A 20,451-nucleotide genomic window follows, 5' to 3' on the forward strand; every position below is an offset into this window, starting at 1 on the left:
GCTCTTCTCATGCATATTCTCATGGGACACTCACACAGCCCAAGAGACAGGAACTGACTGGGATTGGGTTAGTCCCGTTTTCCTGATGACTCAGGAGCACTGAAGGTTGAGTAGCTTGCCTAGGGTCACACAGCTGGAAAGTGTGTGATGCTGGGGTTGCACCCCGACACTATGGTTTTAGAGTCTCCTTTCACCTGTAAGTGGCACTGCCTCAAAGTAGCTTGTCCTAATTTTCGGTAGTTAAATTTCACTTGGTAACGAACATTTATGGGCTTTGCCTGCTAGGGTCCTACACCCAACGTCATTAGGATATGACGGGCTGTTGTACAAATGTAGGCTGGACTTACAGGCACAAGTTAAAAACACATGTGAAAATCCACTGTTTTGGAAGAGGGTTCAGGGAGGACAGCACATTCACTCAGTTTCCTTATCCTTGAAATATACTGAGTCATTGCAAAACCTGAATACCTACCTGTTTTTACTCTTTACCTCTCTTGTAAAGAGGGGTAGTCTTGTAAAAAATAGAATACAGTCTTGTGAAAAAATTTTCCCATGGAGGTAAAATACATACGTCCAAAATAATTTGTTCAAATTTAGACAGGGCAGGGATACAGTTTCAAACAACACAGACACCACCTCTGACCCCACGGAGCTTTTGTTCTAGTGGAGGAGGCAGACAACACACCAAAGGCCCTGAGGCCAGCAAGAGCACAGAGCATTCTGGCGACAGTAAAGAGGCCTACGTCTGTTGCTGGGCATGGTGAGCGAGGGAGAGGGTCAGGAGAGGTGAGAGACGGCAGGAGGCGAAAGCAGGCAGGACCCCGTAGCCAATGTAGAGGACCCAGTTTACTCTGTGAAATAAGAAGCCTTTGGGGGAGTGTCATAATTTGACTTATTTTGTGATGGGATCAATCAGGGCAGACGGAAGGGGAGGTGAGGGCAGAAAGGCAGGCGGCCAGGGAGGAGGCCTCCATCCCAGTGAGGCCCAGTGGTGGCGTGGCCCTGGAGTGTGGCGATGGAGGTAGCAAGAAGGGAGCAGATTCTGGGTGTGTCCTGAATTTGAGTGAACTGAATTTGCACGTGGATTGTATGTGAAGGTGTAAAAGAGAAGCATTAAGGGCAAATCTAAGATTTAATGAGAAGGGATATTGAAAATACCATCTGATTCTAATAGTGGGAGAATTGTTCTATAATTTACTCTTTCATCCAATAACTCCTTTATGTTTTCAGTTTGATATTCAGGAACTGGTTTATGTCTTTTGGCAAACCTGGTCCCATGAGGAACTTGCAGAATTGGATTTCCCTTTGTCAATGTGTTGAATGCTTATTAAAAAGGGGCTTATGAAAAGCCCCTCTCACATCTGAGTGAGAGAATCAGGGTCCCCCAGGGTAGGACTCAGGATCTGGCATTATGAATGAGGACTGAAATCAGAATTAGGGTGCGAACTAGGTTTTTTGCCAGAGGCAGGAAAAGCCCAGATTTTCTTGACTAACTCTTCGTCATGCCAGCTTTGATGTGACTCCCCTGCAAAGCCTCCCTATCTGCCTTACACCGGGTTGGGTACCCCTACCCCCCACTTCCATAGCACCCAGACTTGCCCATACTGGAATTGCTTGTTCACTTATCTTTCCCACTAAAACATTTACTGGTATATCTCCAGTGCCGGCACACAGCAGGATGTTCAATAAACACTTGTTGAATTATCAAAACAAAGAAATACATTTATATAACTTAAGTATACAAAGAAGAATATTTTAAAACAGTACAAGAATGTGTACTGTTTAGTTGATTAATTAGAGCCCGTTCTGGGTTTCAGGCCCTGCCTTGGGCTGTATGAACAGTTTGTACTCACGACACTTCCCACACCACGTGTGTGGGGTTTTCCCCCAACATCAACCAATTCTCCAACTCTCCAGACACCCACTGGATGTCTTACAGCTCAGTTCGGTTCTGATACTGCCCACAGTCAGCACAGACTCCACAAGGCAAGAACTCCGACTCACAAAACTGCCCCCACTTCAGACACCCAAGTCCAAGCCTCTTGTATTTCTGACTGACTGGCTATCAGTTGGGGTTCCCATACCTGCCTCCTCAGGTTTGAGAATCTGCCAGAACAGTTCATAGACCTGAGGAACAGTAAGATGGAAGACATGCATAGAGTAGGGGATGGGGTAGAGGGGTGCTCACAGAACTTCCATGCCCTCTCCGGGAATGCCACCCATCCAGTATTTCAGTGTGTTCGCCAACCTGGAAGCTCTTTGAACTCCACTGTTAAGGGGTTTTACGGAGGTTCTATTGTGCAGGCATGATAGATTAAATCATTAGCTGTTATTCAATTTTCAGCCCCTCCCTCCCCAGAGGTCAGGGGTGGGGATTAAAGATCCACCTCTCCAATCACATCCTTGGCTTTTCCGGCCACCAGTCCCCACCATGTAGCCATCTAGGGAGCCACCAGGAGTCACCTCTTTAGCATAAACTCAGGTATGGTTGAAAGGGGCCAGTTATTTCTTACCCCTATCACTCAGGAAATCCCAAGAGTTTTAGGAGTTCTGTGCTAGGAACTGGGGACAGGGACTAAATATATATTTCTTATTATGTCATAGATCCTGAACAAGTTTTCTTTGTGGAAACAAAAAAAAAAAAAAGAAAGGGAGCAGGAGACACAGATTTTCCAGGAAGTCCTTGAGTTTTTCCAAATAACACTCCCCTATTGAGATTTACTTTGGGGAATAAAGCTCTATTCCTGGTGAGAATACCCTACCCCTCAGATATAGTGAAAGGAGGGAGAAAAGCTTATGGCCATTAGGCAGGGGATTTATGATGGTTTCTTCCTGTGCTCTAGGAAAAAGGATAACCATGGTTCTGAAAATATTTAAAGTGTTATTTTGTTTTTGTTTATTTAGATGTTTAATGATAGACTGCCTCCCTTTTCTATCTTGGTTTTCAGCTGCTTGTGCAAATCAGCGTCCTGACCTCTTCGGTTGTGTTATTGCCCAAGTTGGAGTAATGGACATGCTGAAGTTCCATAAATATACCATTGGTCATGCCTGGACCACCGATTATGGGTGCTCAGACAGCAAACAACACTTCGAATGGCTTATCAAGTAAGGTTTGAATTCATATTGATATATATACATATACGTATATATACGGATATACGTATACGTATATGTGTGTATATGTGTGTGTGTGTGTTGCTAACCGTGTGATATTATACTACTGAACAGAGTCAAAAAGATAAGTGTTTGACTCTTTGTCCTCTACAGTTTCTCATATTTGCATATAACTTACTGCAAAAGTAGGGAAAGTGATGGGAATACCTATGTGTCTTCCTTGTTTTGATCTTTAACAACAACAAACTACAAAGATGTGATAGGCAGACTTATAAGCCCCACCCCACCCCAGATTCCTGTCCCCTGGTTTCTTTAATCAGACACTAATCTGGGTGCTGCTGTGAAGGGACTTTGTAGATTAAATTAAGGTCACCAGTCAGCTCACCTTAAAATAAGGAGATAATCCTGGATTACTGAAGTGGGCCCAGTCTAGTGACTAACCCTTAAAGGCAGAGGACTTTTCTCTGGCTGGAGTCAGGGAATGCAGCAGAAAGGGAGGTCAGATTGGAATCATGAGGGCTAGATCTGCCATTGCTGGCTTTGAAAATGGGGGAAGGGCCTGTGGGACCTGAGAACAGTCCCCAGCCATCATTCAGTCATCAAAGAAATGGAAACCTCAGTCCTGTAACCACATGGGAACTGAATGAGTCTGGAAATAGATTTACTTCCCAGAATTTCCTGATAAGAGCCCAGCCAGCCGACACCTGGATTTCAGCTGAGACCCAGAGCAGAGAAGCCAGTTGGGCCAGCCCAGACATCTGACCGAAAGAACTGTGAGAATCTATGTGGGGCACCTGGGTGGTTCAGTCAGTTGAGCATCCAGCTCAGGTCATAATCCCAAGGTCATGGGATCCAGCCCCATGAATCAGGCTCTGCACTGAGCAGGCTCCCTGCTCAGGATTCTTTCTCTTAAGGAAAAAAAAAAAAAAAGATATCTGTGTTGTTTTAAAAGCTGCCAAACTTATGGTAATTTGTTATCCTAGCAATCACAAAATAATAGAAAAAGGTGTCATCATACTTTACATCTATATATGGAATTTTTTAAGAAGGAAATAGAGATGTATGCAAGTACATTAAACTTATTTTGTTCTCTCAGTGTAACCATGTATATTTGAAACTACAAATCACATTATGAAAGTATTGCACAGCTTCATTCCTCGCCTTCAACCACTTTGGCAAGAACAGTGAGAAAATGGCAGGTGTTTAGACTCTTCCAGACTGCAAGCTACATTCTTTTCACTTCCCACATTTAGGGGTTTGGAGACCGTTATCAGCAGCAGTTAGGAATTGCCCTTAGGATGGTGGAAGAGCTCTGTGTCCCCTGTCCCAGCCTTCTCAGTCAACTTTAAATTTCAGTACAATAATTTCTCCAAAAACTTTTTCTTTCAGTGCTTTTTGTGGCTAGCTCCTCACTTAGAGATTCAGCTAAAATGACTAAAGTTTTTTCGTTAAATACTTTTAAACACACAGATAACCTCATTGGCAAATACCAGTAAAAGCTGAATATTTAAAGAGGCTCTAGTTCAAATTAAAGAAAATACACACGTAGGGAGAGAAGTCCCATCTAAACTCAGTTGAAAATACTGACTGAATTGTTTATCAAAGGCAACAAAATATTCAATGGAACTTAATACTTCTAAAATTAATTTGGGGGGAAAGAAGGTTCTAAGTATTTTTTTCTCTCAAGATGTCTGGGATATTCCTACTTTAGACTTTAATTTTCCAAACTGGCACTCGCAGGGCAGTAGTTTCCTCATACCTCCTGTTCCCAAATGAGCAGAGAGCTCAGCCCTACACCACAAGCTGAGCCAGAGGGGGCCTTACCAGGAGCTGCTCAAACCCTGCAGCGTGTCCCATGAAGCACCGTCCGGAGACTAAAGGGGGTCTCCCCAATGAAGGAGCTGAATTTCCAAGTTTGGGAATAGCTTCAATAAATGTTCTACAGAACTTCTCAGAATCTTTGATGTATAAGTGTGGCATGTGTGTGAATCTCACAGGTAGGGGTTGGTATTCTGAGTAGGCAGAGTTTTCCAAACCTTTTTCCCCGAGAACTAACCCTTATCTGGGGTTGATCCAAGAACTCTTAAATGAACCAGAAAACTGATCCATTGCCACCCCCCTCTTTTCTGTTGGGAGGCTTACCTCCAGAACTTCTCAGTCTTGATATGGTTAAGTGAGCAGAAATTTTACTGTTTTTGACTATTCACCCTCCAAATAAAACTCTACTAAAATAGTTGATGGTATTCATTAATACCGAACGCTCTGCAAGACATGATGTCCATATTGAGTCAGATGTGAAGAAAAAATAAGACATCTTGCTCACCTAACTACTATCAATTACTGTTTAATTTGGCTACACTTTTATTCTTAAAACCCTTTTGTTAGCTTACCTGGAAGGCTGTGCTTCAGAAGGCGCCTCCTCTCTGCTCCTCCGCTAACTCCATCAGCATCGGCCAAAGGCCATTTCTTCCTGCTGGCCTGTGAGAGCCGGCAAGAGGCCCAGAGGGGACCCGTGTTCTTCCCAAGACTGCCAAGCTGAGCCTGGAATAAAAGTTTCATAGATATTAAAGGGGCAAAAAGCTGTAACTTGAAATTCAAAGTTTTCCAACAAAAGAAAGGCTTGCACCTATGACGTCCACAATCAGTGGTTTAAAGTCAGTCCGCTTTGTAGTCGCGAAAAAGTAAGTCTAAAGAGTATGGGAATCATTCAAGACCGTAAGTGTGCATATATAGTTACGGTCATTTCAACAGCCCCGTGAGTTTTTTGCTTTTTACAGTCTTCCAAAGCGCGAGCAAATACATGACACCGCTGCCCGGTTTCCAACAGCGCAGCCCGCTAGGGCCCAGCTGACGATGCAGGCAGGGTCTGTGGCGGTCCCCCGTGTGCCAGCTAGCTGCAGCCATCGCTGGAGAAGTTAAGCTGCTACGCTGCCTCGCTCACTGGGCCCACCAGTCCTCCTTGATGAGCCTAGCGAACAAACAACTTTGCTTTAGATATCTGGCCCCACGAAACTACCTTTGTCTTTCAGATATTCTCCGTTGCATAACGTGAAGTTACCGGAGGCAGACGACATCCAGTACCCGTCCATGCTTCTCCTCACTGCCGACCACGATGACCGCGTGGTCCCACTCCACTCCCTGAAGTTCATTGCCACCCTTCAGTACATCGTGGGCCGTAGCCGGAAGCAGAGCAACCCCCTGCTTATCCACGTGGACACCAAGGCAGGCCACGGGGCTGGGAAGCCCACGGCCAAAGTGATAGAAGAAGTCTCGGATATGTTTGCATTCATAGCACGGTGCCTGAACATCGACTGGATTCAGTAAATGGAATTTCCCACTCCCTCCTGACAGCCGGGGAAAACCTCAAGGGCTTTCACACCGTTAACCCGGAGAAACCACTGGGCATCATGCTTCCCCACGTGGACACTATTCCCGCACTCACAGACTGCAGTTGAACAGAACTGCTGCGGGAATTTTATCTTTTTTAGGCTTCTCCTTTTTAGCAAGCCCTTGGCGTTTCTTTTTCCACCCTGTGCAGGCACATGTTTTAAAAAAAAAAAAAAAAAAAAAATCAAAAAGGCATGTTTGGATAAATAGCTAAATGGCAGCCAACACATCGTGAATAATAGATCGCTGAATTCAGAGCCGTAGTCGGGCACACTTCATATAGAGCACTCAGTGAAATGTGCTTCTGTAACCGTAACCAATATAGCTTTAAATGTGAGAGCTGTTCTCATGAAAAAGACTTCTTTACAACAATAATAAATGTTATTTAAGAATGGGAGGCTTGATTTCTGGTTCCTTTGTGTTGAGGGGCATTCTGGATCACATCACTTTTGTGTTGGAAAAGCAGTGCGCCTTTCCGTACAAGTTAGTTTCCAAACAAGGAAGTCCTAGAAGGCCAGCCCTGAGAAGAGGTTGAGTGCATCCATTCCGGCTCCCTGGTTTATTGTGATGCGGCCATTAGAGGCAGGCTCACTCTCCTCTGTATTAACCACTCAGCCGATCATCGGAGCCAGGGCTCTTTTGCTTTGGACACCTCTTCTTAAAAAGCAGCAGACCAGAAGCTTCAGATTATTGACCTATCAGTTTGGTTACAAACTATCCTGGACATCAGAGTACCTAGCATATAAAACTAAGAGATCACACGAGTGAACTACCCAGATACATTTATCCAAACTTACCTTAAAATCAGAAATTTCAGCATTTCCCAAGCTGTTTCCCCCCACGGACCACTTAGGAACAGACTTAAACAGTTTCGGTCCCTCACCCCTGCCACCCCACGTCTTTAGGAGGAGGATATACCATTCCTCAAAGTATAGTTCATAACATTTCAAGGCATTAACATCTCATGAAACACTGTTCCTTTGGGCATCAGTCTGGGAAATGCTGATCTAATTTATGAGAAGAAAACAGTTTCTTCTTTGTCTTGCTTCATCAGATGACTAAAATAAAACCACTACTTTGTAGGAAGTATCTTAACCTTAAAAAAGTTTAAAAGATCACCTCGTTATTCCATTAACTTGTACTTCCCCAGATAAGTCCGATTTTCCAGTCATACATATTTGTGCTTTTCTTTAGAGCTCTGCCTTTCACATTGAGGTCTGAAATTAGACACCGTTTTCTGTCAAGTATATATCACTACATAGCAAGCCTAGCTGAAAGGTGGCTACTTTCTCATCTAGAATCAGGTATTCTATCAGAGTTTCAATAAGAAATGTATACAGTGTGGCTGTCATCGAACATGTGATGCACTGTATCCCCCTCCCCCCGAGAAAAGTGTGCCGCCCGCTATCAGCACGTACAGACTGACATCACCACCACCCACCACCTACCGGGAGAGATGCTAACACTAGCTGCCATGCACCTGCTGACCAGCATGGCAGGGGAAAAAAATACAGTTGCGTAGATAAGCTAGAGGCAGCCTCTCCCTTAGACCAGTTGGGTCATTTGAGGTACGAACAACTGGGTTGTTCCCAGTCAGTCCAGAGCATTGTCAAGCTGGCACAAAATCCAGCCCTACTTTGCCGATGAGGTCTCCTACTTAACAGTGGAAAGTGAAAATGCAGTGGGTAGGGTCTCAGCTTCAGGAGAAGTCAGTCAGGCCCAGGTTCAAATCCCAACTCTCAGTGAGTGGTAATTATGAGAAATAAGCAATACGGTACACTTATAAAAATGCCTACCAAATAATTGGTCTCTAATTGCGAGTTCTCTCACATCTAGATTTTAGCTGGTTAACTGAGCCCACAAACTGAAGGTAGCTTTTTTTTTAAATTGTTTTTAATGTTTTTTTTGAGACAGAAAATGTGGGGGAGGGGCAGAGAAGCTGAAGCAGGGTCCATGCTGACAGAAGAGTCTGATGTGGGGGGCTCAAACACAAACTGAGATCACGACCTGAGCCAAAGATGCTTAATCGACTGAGCGACTGAGGCACCCCTGCAGGTAGCTTTCTTAAGCCTTAAACATTAGAAGTATATGAGGTTGGCTCCTTCCCAAATCTCAGGTATCTCCCCTATTAGATGCCACCTTCTGTCCAGTGCTCTGCCCCTCCGCTCTGTCTTACACTGATCTACGGTGTTTTGAAAACAAAGCTGCACACATTGCACAGGTAGTCTAACTGCCTCATCACAGGGCCTTGCTACACACACCATAGAGCATTTGTGGCTTTTGTGAAATAGTCACATTTACCATGCTTCATGTGTACACACCTGGAATAGTGTAAAATTTGGCAATTACTGTGTCCTAATACTCCCACTAGAACTTCGGCAATTACACACAAATGGTGCTGCTCGCTGGAAAGATTAAATTTCACCCAAGAAAGCCTGTCACCGGTCTGTGTATTATACACAGTTTCACCAGCCTTGGGGAGTTCCCTGGGACAGACAACATAGCCATTGACCAGAAAGGCTACAAAGACCCAAAGGTGCATGAAAGACAGGATTGAAAGCTGTGAGGGGCCCAGAAAAAAAGCAGAGATCGGACTGGAATGCAATAGTCAGGCCAGTGGGATGAGGGCTGAGGCCAATGAATACGGAATATTTAGCCATAGTCTCCATCCATTCATTCTAGGGGGCAGGGGTGCCAAGAAAAAAAGTCTTGCCCTCAAGAAGTTGACCCTCCAGATGGAGAAGACAGAGGATAAATTATTTTGCTGAGTCCCCAGTGCCCCCCAGCCCTAAGCACTCTGTCCTCAAGCAACCTTACAAGCCATTTGCTACCCTTACCCCCATTCGACAAAGACCTAAGTTCCCCAGCCAGGAAGTGAACAGGCAGGGCAGTAACCCTGGCAGCTGGACCCTGGAGTCTGTACTCTTACCCACTATTGTAGTACTAAGATCATAAACAAGAGGGTTCTTGTTCAAGATCGTGACATAGGAGGGTCATGAACTTACCTCCTCCCACAGATGCACTGAATCTACAGCTACATACAGAATAATGTCCTCTAAAAGAAACACAAGTAGATAAGTCCTATGAATTGGGAAAATGAGAAAACACACATCGAAACAGGAGAGGCTGAGACACAATCTTACCTTACCCACCCCCCACGCCCAGCACGGCCACCCAGGGGGAACTCACAACTCAAGAGATTCTTCCTGAGGAGTGAAGGGTCTGGACCCCACATCTGGCACCCCAACTTTTAAGATCTGTACCTAAGAGACGAGCCCCCAAAGCATCTAGCTTTGACAGCCAATGGTGTTTGTGACCATGAGACCCGGAGGCTATAGCAAAATGAGAAGTACTTTTGTTTTCTGTAGTCTACTCACAGTTTTAATTTGAAAGATGCAAAGTCCATGAGAATAGAGAAAATTCTAAGAGTTTTAAGATCTACTCTAGGCAACTTTCAAATGTACAGCACAGTGCTATTAACTATAGTCACCATGTTGGACATGACATCCCCAAAACTTTTGGAAGTTTATGCCTTGTGACGGCCTCACCCATTTCACACACCCAAGAAACAGTTCTTAAAGGGCTCATGCAGACTGCTCTGGCCACCCCCAGAGCTCGGCAGAGAGGAAGCCAACTGAAAAGTGCCCAGTCTTCCTGTGAAAAACACCTGTGTGCTTATCTTAAAGATTTGTCCTGAGGGAGGGACAGGCTTCTAACTTAACACACACATAGCAGCCTACTGAACTACTCGGAAGACCACAGAGGCCAGTGGGAGCCATTTTCACACTCTCCTTCTGCCTCCTTCCGTGTCACCAGTATTTCCTGGAAAGGCATTCATTCACACATCTGGTGCCGTGGATTTTGCAGCTGCTGCCTAAGGCAACCCTTGATCACACTGGGCTCTGGTGGCCTGGGGGACTTACATTTGTGAGTCTCATAGGACTGCAACAAATGGAGAAACAGTTCTTAAGCGGCTCCCTCCTCGCCAGGGCACAACACAGAGACAGCAGTCTGAAATGCACCTCTAGTATTTCTGTGAAAGAGGCCTATTAGCTTATCTTCATCACTGTGGCCTAAGGGGCAAACTTCTCATTAAAAACACATCTAAGGGAAAACTACAATCCCCTCTGGAGACCAGGGAGGCTGGCAGGTGTCATCATCTTCCTGCCTCTGTCCTGCCCCATATCATCAGAGTTTCCAGCATTTGTGGCCATACCACATCCCTTGATAGCCTGGCTTTCGTGGCCAGAGGTACTTGTGTTCACAGGGCTTGTGTTCTTGTGTTAATGGTGGCAAACAAAGAAACAGTTCTTAACTGGCTATTATCCCAAGGATCAGCACAGAGGGAGCACACAGAAATGTCCAGTCTTCCCCTGAAAGAGGAATAATGGCCTATTTTAAAAGCTGCTGTCTGAGTGTCTGGCTTCCAATCAGCCTGAATCTAGGTGCTGACTGAGATACTCTCCTTTAGGGCACTGAGAGATCTTGGTACACCCTCACCTACTGGAAGCCACCAAGACTATAGTAGGCTGCTTGGACAATCACAAAGGTTTGGCAGACAATCAAGAGCTAGAGCAGGGTTGAACAATAGGTTTCAATAGTAAGGTAACATGAGGTCACCCCTTCAAGAATGGGAGAAGTGGTTATTTTAAATAATAGATAAAAACCCAACACAGAGTCAAAGAAAATGAAGAAACAGGAATACCTTCCAAACAAAAGGTTAAGACAAAACCTTAGAAAAAGCCCTCCATGAAACAGAGGTAAGTAATGTACCTGATAAAAAGTTCAAAGTACCTGTCATAAAGATGCTCACCATGCGTGAGAGATGAATAGATGAACACAGTAAGAACTTCAACAAAGAAAAAATATAAAAAAGTACGAAACAGAAGTCACAGAACTGAAAAATACAATATCTACACTAAAAAAAAAAAAAAAAACACACTACATTGTTCAATAGCAGACTAGATAAAGCAAAAGAAAGAATCAGTGGACTTGAAGACAGGGCAGTGGAACTCATCCAATCAGAGCAGCAAAAAGAAAAGAGAATGAGAAAGCTTAAAGAACTTATGGGACAAGATCAAAGAGACCAACATTCACATTATAGGGTCCCAGAAGAAGAGAGAAAAGGGGGCAGAACATTTATTTGAACAAATAATGGCTGAACATTTCCCCAACCTGGGAAAGGAAACTGACAGCAAGATCCAGGAAGCCCAGAAAGTTCAAAAACATATGTACTGAAAGAGATCCACACCAAGACACATAATTAAAGTGTTAAAGACAAGGAGAGAATATTTAATTTTTTTTTAACGTTTATTTATTTTTGAGACAGAGAGAGACAGAGCATGAACGGGGGAGGGTCAGAGAGAGGGAGACACAGAATCTGAAACAGGCTCCGGGCTCTGAGCTGTCAGCACAGGGGCCCAATGCGGGGCTCGAACTCACGGACCGCGAGATCGTGACCTGAGCCGAAGTCGGCGCTCAACCGACTGAGCCACCCAGGCGCCCCAACAAGGAGAGAATATTTAAAGCAAAGAGAGAAAAACAACTTGTCATACAAGGGAACTCTATAAGACTATGAGTATATTCTTCAGCAGAAATTTTGCAGGCCAGAAAGGAGCAAGATAATATGTTCAAAGTGCTGAAACGAAGTGTCAACTAAGAGTACTCTATCAAGCAAAGTTGTCCTTCAGAATTGAAGGAGATATAGTTTTCCAGACAAGCAAAAGCTGTAGAGTTCATCACTACTAGAAATGCCTTCTAAGAAATGCTGAAAGGAAAGGAAAAGGTGCTAATTAGTGAGAGCAATACATATGAAAGTATAAATCTCACTGGCAAAAGTAAATATATTATACAATTCAGAATAATCTAATGTAAAAATGGTGAGTTAATTTATAAAACTAGTATGAAGGTTAAAAGACAAAAGTAATAAAAATAACCATAACTACAAAAAATATTAATGGCTACACAAGATAAATGTAATATGTGACATCAAAAGCAAATTGTGGAGTCAGAGGGAAGTAAAAAACTGTAGAGCTTTAGAATGTGTTTGAACTTAGTCATCATCAACTTAAAATACTGTTATAAGTTGTTTTATGTAAGCCTCATGGTAATCACAACGCAAAAACACAGTAGATACACAAAAGAGAAAGAGAAAGAAATTTAAGCATACCACTAAAGAAAATCATCAAGTCACCGAGGAAGAGAACAAGAAAAGAATAAAGGATTTTCAAAACAACCATAAAACAATTAACACAATGGAATAAGTACATACCTGTTGCTCTACTTTAAATGTAAATGGACTAAATTCTCCAGTCAAAAGACAGAGAGTGACTGAATGGATAAAATTACAAGACCCATCTAGAATTCCAGTCTGATGGTGATGTAGGCAGACACTGAACTCACTTCCTCCATGCAACACAACAAATTATACCTATTTATAGAGCAATTCCTCCTGAAGAAGAACTAGGGCCAACTGAACAGCTTCTGCACAACAAAATATGGCAAAAGAGAACAGCAAGAGATGGTAGCAAAGGACCCCTCCACTGCTGCAAACAGTAGTGGGGAGGGATGGTGCTGAGGGACTGGGAGCAGATCTATCTGTCCATGGGCACAAAACAAACAAACCTGCAATTTAAAAGAATAGCTATCATATAAAAGAACCAGCCCTAGAATTCTGCCAAACAGCAAGAGAGCTTCTGGAATCATCTCTAGGTGAGAGGAACTGCTAGACATAGTCTACACTCTCCCTCCACCTTCAAAGCACAGACCAGGGTACAGCCCAGGCATCCTAATAAGCCTGCCTGTCAGTGAGCCCTGGGCTTCTAGCCCACATCAGCCTACTCATTCCACCAAGGTGGCCACAGGGCCTGGAAACCCCTGGTTAGCAATCATTATAGCAACAGCTTTTGTACCAAGGTGCAAAGCAAAGCACTCTGGAACACTCCAAGCCTACACCAGTTGGGCTTCAGACAGCTTTCCAGGGTACCTCCAATGCAGAGAGTTCCAGTACCTTCTGACTTCCATCTGCTTCAAATCTAGGTACATCACCAGGGTGCTCCCTGCATGAAGCACCCTGGAAATTCCCCGCCTGTGCCTACCCCGCCTGTGCCTACCCCACCTGTGCCTGTTCCAGCCACCCCACCAGGGCACTCTCCGTTCAGAGACAATCCCACTCATGTCAGCCTTGGCTCCAGTCACCTGGCCAAGGCATCCACTGTGCTGAGCACCCAAGACACCCCAGCTTGCTCCCCCTTGGCTTCAGCTCTCCTCTCTGGGCATATTGGCCCAGGGACCACTCTGGACCATGCCTACTTTAGCTTCAGCTATCCTGTCAGGTTGCCCCCTGCATGGAATACCCTAGCCTATACCCCACCTTGGCTTCATGGAGGATCATCAAGCCTATACCCCACCTTAGCTACAGCCACTGCTACAGGGCATCTTCTGTGCTAAGAATCCTGGAAACCTCAGTTTAAACCCACTTTAGCTTCAGCTATCCTGTCAAGGTGCCCTCTGTTCATAGAGCCCTGGGACCCTCGGCTTGCCCCCATTTCAATTTCAGCTGTTTTTCCAGGTGCCTACAGCACAAAGAGCCCTAAGACCCCTGGCCCACACCGTCCACAGCTCCAGAAAGCCAGCAAAAGTCACCAAGCACACAGTCTATATAGGGGATGACCATACCTAAGATCATTCCTTCAAGTTTAGGAGAAGCAGCTGTTCTGCTAATCTATAGAAACAAAAAGAGAAAGTCAAGCAACATGGAGAGACAGGGGAATATGTTCAAAAAGAAAGAACAAGACAAAACCTCAGAAAAAGAACTAAATGGAAGGGAGATAAGCAATATGCCTGATAAAGAATATAAAGTAATGATTGTAAAGATGATTACTGGGCTGGAGGAAAGACTGGCAGAAATCAGAAAATACAAAAAAAGAATGAATCAGAGTTGAAGAATACAGTAACTGAAATTTAAAACAAAATTTAGGGCAGCTGGGTGGCTCAGTCAGTTAAGTGTCTGACTTCAGCTCAGGTCATGATCTCATGGCTTGTGAGTTCTAGCCCCGCGAGCCCAGAACCTGCTTCATGTTCTGTGTCTCCCTCTCTCTCTGCCCCTCCCCTGTCCATGCTCCCTCTCTCTCTCTATTAAAAATAAATAAACATTAAAAATTTTAAAACAAAATTTAATCAACAGATTAGCTGATGCAGAAGAACATATCAGTGGGATCTGGAAGAGAGGGTAATGAAAAGCACCTAAGCTTAACAGGAAAAAGAGAAAAGAATTTTAAAAAATAATGTCTATACTACCCAAAGCAATCTACACATTCAATCCAATGCCTATCAAAATAACATCAGCAGTCTTCACAGAACTAGAACAAACAATTATAAAATTTGAATGGAACCACAAAAGACCCTGAATAGCCAAAGTAATGTTGAAAAAGCAAAACAAAGCTGAAGGCATCACAATTCTGGACTTTAAGCTGTATTGCAAAACTGTACTCATCAAGACAGTATGGTACCAGCACAAAAACATACACATAGATCAATGTAACAGAACAGAGGACCCAGAAATGGACCTATAACTGTGTAGTCAACTCCTATTCAACAAAACAGGAAAGAATATCCAATGGAAAAAAGACAGTCTCTTCAGCAAATGGTACTGGGAAAACTGAACACAAACATGCAGAAGAATGAAACTGGACCACTTTCTTACACCATACACAAAAATAAATTAAAAAATGGATGAAAGACCTAAATGTGAGATAGGAAGCCATAAAAATCCTAGAAGAGAACACAGGCGGCAACCTCTTTGACCTCAGCCATAGCAACTTCTTTATAGACATATCTCCAGAAGCAAGGGAAACAAAAACAAAAATGAACTATTGGGATGTTATCAAGATAAAAAGCTTCTGCACAACAAAGGAAACATTCAACAAAACTAAGAGGCAACTGATGGAATAGGAGAAGATATTTTCAAATGATATGTTGGATAAAGGACTAGTAACCAAAATCTATAAAGAATTTATCAAACTCAACACCCAAAAAATAATACAGTCAAGAAATGGGCAGAAGACATGAACAGACATTTCTCCAAAGAAGACATACAAATGGCTAACAGATGCAAGAAAAAATATTCAACATCACTCATAATACAAATACAAATCAAATCCGTAATGAGATACCACCTCACACCTATCAGAATGGCTAAAATTAACCACTCAGGAAACAATAGATGTTGGTGAAGATGGGAAGAAAGAGGAACCCTCTTACAATGCTCCTGGAGATGCAAACTGGTGCAGACACTCTGGAAAATAGTGTGGAGGTTTCTCAGAAAGTTAAAGATAGAGCTATATTATAACCCAGCAATTGCACTACTAGGTATTTACCCAAAGAATGCACAAATACTGATTCAAAGGGGCACATGCACCCCAATGTTTATAGCAGCACTATCAACAATAGCCAAATTATGGACAGAACACAAATGTCCATCAACTGATGAATGGATAAAGAAAAAGTGGTATATTTATACAATGGAATATTACTTAGCCATCAAAAAGAATGAAATCTTGCCATTTGCAACAATGTGGATGGAACTAGACTATATTATGCCAAGTGAAATTAGTTAAAGACATACCATTTCATTCATATGTGGAATTTAAGAAACAAAATAGATGAACATAGGAGAAGGGAAGGAAAAATAAGATAAAAACAGAGAGGGAGGAAAACCATAAGAGACTCTTAACTGTAGAGAACAAACAGTGTTGCTGGAGGGAAGGTGGATGGGGGGACAGGCTAAATGGGTGAAAGGCATTAAGGAGGGCACTTGTGATGAGCACTGGGTATTATATGTAAGTGATGATTCACTAAATTCTACTCCTGAAACCAATATAACACTATAAGTTAACTAACTTGAGTTTAAGTAAAATATTGGAAGAAAAAAATGAGGACAGGTAAAAGGATCTTTTGGACAACATCAAGGAAATAAACTTTGACACTATAGGAGTCCCAGAAGGAGAAGAGAGAAAAAAAGGGGCAGGAAACTTATTTGAAGAAATAATAGCTGAAAACCTTCCTAACCTATGAGAAAAAAAATAGACATTCAGGTTCAAGAAGCATAGAAAGTTCTGAACAAGATAAAGCCAAGGAAGTCCACACCATAACACATTATCTTTAATCTTTAATATTTTAATTATTAAGAGAGAATTTTAAAAGTAGCAAGAGAGAAGCAAAAAATTATATACAAGAGAAACCCTATAAAATTATTAGCTGATTTTTCAGCAGAAACTTTGCAGTCCACAAGGAAGTAGCATGATATATTCAAAGTACTGAAAGGAAAAAACCTACAACCAAGAATACTCTACCCAGCAAGGTTATCATGGACAACTGAAGGAAAACTAAAGAGTTTCCCAGACACACAAAAGTTAAAGGAGTTTATACCACTAAACCAGCCTTATAGGAAATGTTAAAGGGACTTTAAGGAAAAAGAAGTGGCCATAATTAGATGTAAGAAAATTATGAATAAAATGATATAAAATATGACAGCATATACATAAAACATGGAGGGAGTAAAACATTTTTTTTTAACATTTTTTGAACTTAAGTGATAATCAACTTAATACAGACTGCTATATAGTTAATATGTTATATATGAACTTCATGGTAATCAAAAACCCAAAGCCTATCAAAGAATACACAAAAATTAAAGAGAAAGAAAGCCAAATATAACACTACAGAAACTTATCAATTACAAGAAAGAGAGGGGTGCCTGGGTGGCTCAGTTGGTTAAGAGTCTGACTCTTGGTTTCGTTCAGCTCAGGTCATGATCTCATGGTGTGTGAGTTTGAGCCCCACATCGGGCTCCGTGCTGGCAGCGTGGAGCTGCTTGGGATTCTCTCTCTCTCTCCCTCTCTCTCTGCCCCTCCCCCACTCACTCTGTCTCTCTCTCAAAAATAAATAAATAAAACTTAAAAAAATTAAAAGAAATTACAAAGAAAGGGAGCAAGAGAAAAGAACAGAGTAGAACCAACAAAAACAACTAGAAAACAATTAACAAAATGGCAGTAAGTACATACCTATCAATAATTGCTTTAAATGTAAATAGCCTACATGCTCCAATTAAAAGACACAGGGTGGTGAAATGAGTAAAACAAAACAAAACAACAACAACAAAAACCCCAACTGTTTATATTCTGCCTATAAGAGACTTACCTCAGACCTAAATACACAAATAGACTGAAAGTGAAGGGATAAAAAAAACCCAAAAAACAAAAATCAAACAAACAAAAACATTTACCACACAAATGGAAGTGGGGAAAAAAAAAAGCTGGGGTAGAAATACTTACACCAGACAAAACAAACTTTAAGACAAGACTCTAACAAGAGACAACAAAAGGGCATTATATGAGGATAAAGGAATCAATCCAACAAGAGGATATAACAATTGTAATACTCTATGTACCCAACACTGGAGCATCTAATACATAAAGCAAATATTAGTGGACATAAAGAAATTTGTGATAATACAGTAATAGTAGGGGGTACCCTACTTACATCAGTAGATAGATCAGCCAGGCAGAAAAATCAATAAGAAAACAGTATCTTTGAATGACACATTAGACCAGATGGACCTAACAGATACATACAGAACATTCCATCCAAAAACAATGGAATACACCTTCTTTTAAAGTGCACATGGGGGCGCCTGGGTGGCGCAGTCGGTTAAGCATCCGACTTCAGCCAGGTCATGATCTTGCGGTCCGTGAGTTCGAGCCCCGCGTCAGGCTCTGGGCTGATGGCTCAGAGCCTGGAGCCTGTTTCCGATTCTGTGTCTCCCTCTCTCTCTGCCCCTCCCCCGTTCATGCTCTGTCTCTCTCTGTCCCAAAAATAAATAAACGTTGAAAAAAAAATTAAAGTGCACATGGAATATTTTCCAGAATAGATTAGGCCACAAAACAAGTCTCAATAAATTTAAGAATTCATTCTTAAGAATTTAAGACTGAAATCATACTGCGCATCTTTTCTAACCACAAGGGTAAGAAACTAGAAATCAATCACAAGAAAAAAAAACTGAAAAAAACACAAACATGTGTAGGCTAAATAACATGATACTAAACAGACAATGGGTCAGTGAAGAAATCAAATAAGAAATTTAAAAATACATAGAGGAAATGAAAATGAAAACACCATGGTCCAAAATCTTTGGGGGCATAATGAAAGCAGTTCTAAGAGGCAAATACATAGTGATATAGACCTACCTCAAGAAACAAGTAAAAGCTCAAATAAAGAATCTAACCTTGGGGCACCTGGCTGCCTCATTCAGTAGAGCAAGTGGCTCTTGATCTTGAGGTTGTGAGTTTGCACCCTATGATGAGTGTAGAGATTACTTAAAAACAAAATATTAACAACAAAAAAAGATTATCAAGAATCTAACCTTATACCTAAAGGAACTAGAAAAAGAACAAATACAGCCCAAGGTGAGTAGAAGAAGGAAATTATAAATCAGAGCAGAAGTAAACAAAGTAAAGATTAAAAAACACAATAGAAAAAATGAAAGAGCTGGTCCTTTGAAAAGATAAAATTAATAAACAGCCAGAATCATGAAGAAAAAAAGAGAAAGGACCCAAAACAATGAAATCAGAAATGAAAAAGAATTAACAATGGACACCATGGAAATACAAAGGATTGTAAGAGAATATCATGAAAAATTATATGGCAAATTGGACAACTTAGAAGAAATGGATAAATTCCTAGAAATATACAATCTTCCAAAACTGATTCAAGAAGAAATAGATAATTGGAAGAGACTGGTCACTAGCAACAAAACTGAATTGTTAGTTAAACCACTACCAAAAAATAAAAGTTCAGGACCACAGGGATTCAAAGGTGAATTCTACCAAACATTTAAAGATGAGTTAATAACTGTTCTCCTCACACTATTCCAAAAAACAGAAGTGGAAGAAAAGCTTCCAAATACATTCTATGAGGCCAGCTTTACCCTGATATCAAAACAAGACAAAGATACCACACACACACACACACACACACACACACACACACACACACAATTATAGGCCAATATCCTGATGAACACAGATGCAAAAAAATACTCAAAATATTAGCAAACTGTATTCAAAAATACATTAAAAAATCATTTACCACAAATAGGATTTATTCTAGGGATGCAAAGATGGTTCAATATTTGCAAATCAATCAACATGTTATACCACATAAATAAAATGAAGGATAAAAATCATATGACCGTTTCAATAGATACAGAAAAATCATGTGACAAAATTCAACATCTATTCATCATAAAAACTCTCACAAGTGGGTTTAGAGGTAACACACTTCAACATAATAAGGGTCATACATAAAAAAGCCCCACAGTTAATATACTCAGTAGTGAAAAACTTAGAACTTTCTCTCTAAGATCAGGAACAAAACAAGGATATCCACTTTCAAACTTTTATTCCAAATGTAGTACTGGCAGTCCTAGCCACAGAAATAAGACCAAAAAAAGGCATCCAAATGGTTAAGGAATAAATTAAACTGTCACTATTTGCAGATGACATGATACTATACATAGAAAAAAAAAAAGACTCCACCAAAAAACTATTTGAATAAATGAATTCAGTAAAGTTGTAGGATACAAAATTAATACCCAGAAATCAGTAGTATTCCTATATACCAATAGTGCAAAAGCAGAAAAAGAAATTAAGAAAACAATTCCATTTACAATTGCACTAAAATGAATAAAAACCTAGAAATAAACTTAATCAAGGAGGTGAAAGACCTATACTCTGAAAACTATAAAACACTGATGAAAGAAATTAAAGATGACACAAATGGAAAGATCCTCCATGCTCATGTATTGGAAGAATATCGTTAAAATGTCCATACTCCCCAAAGAAATTACAGATTCAATACAATCCCTGTCAAAATACTAATGGCATTTTTCAC

The 20,451-nt window shown here is 41.5% G+C and overlaps 2 protein-coding genes across 2 annotated transcripts in view; one reads left to right on the plus strand and one right to left on the minus strand.

Annotated features, from left to right (window-relative positions):
- PREP (prolyl endopeptidase) overlaps positions 1-6,898 on the plus strand; it is a 118,004-nt gene extending 111,106 nt beyond the window's left edge. Inside the window, exons 14-15 of the mRNA XM_027057176.2 lie at positions 2,949-3,105; positions 6,144-6,898. Coding sequence (XP_026912977.1) covers positions 2,949-3,105; positions 6,144-6,438 — 452 coding nt within the window. The 3' untranslated portion in view covers positions 6,439-6,898. The remainder of the gene's footprint in view (positions 1-2,948; positions 3,106-6,143) is intronic.
- The window catches only part of LOC113598747 (translation initiation factor IF-2-like), a 153,127-nt gene that overhangs the window by 40,892 nt on the left and 91,784 nt on the right, over positions 1-20,451 (minus strand). The window contains exon 5 of the mRNA XM_053223354.1: positions 5,505-5,655. The gene's annotated coding sequence lies outside the window, so the exon portion shown is untranslated. The remainder of the gene's footprint in view (positions 1-5,504; positions 5,656-20,451) is intronic.

The sequence above is a fragment of the Acinonyx jubatus genome, chromosome B2 (genome assembly GCF_027475565.1).
Source record: "Acinonyx jubatus isolate Ajub_Pintada_27869175 chromosome B2, VMU_Ajub_asm_v1.0, whole genome shotgun sequence".
Classification (NCBI taxonomy): domain Eukaryota; kingdom Metazoa; phylum Chordata; class Mammalia; order Carnivora; family Felidae; genus Acinonyx; species Acinonyx jubatus.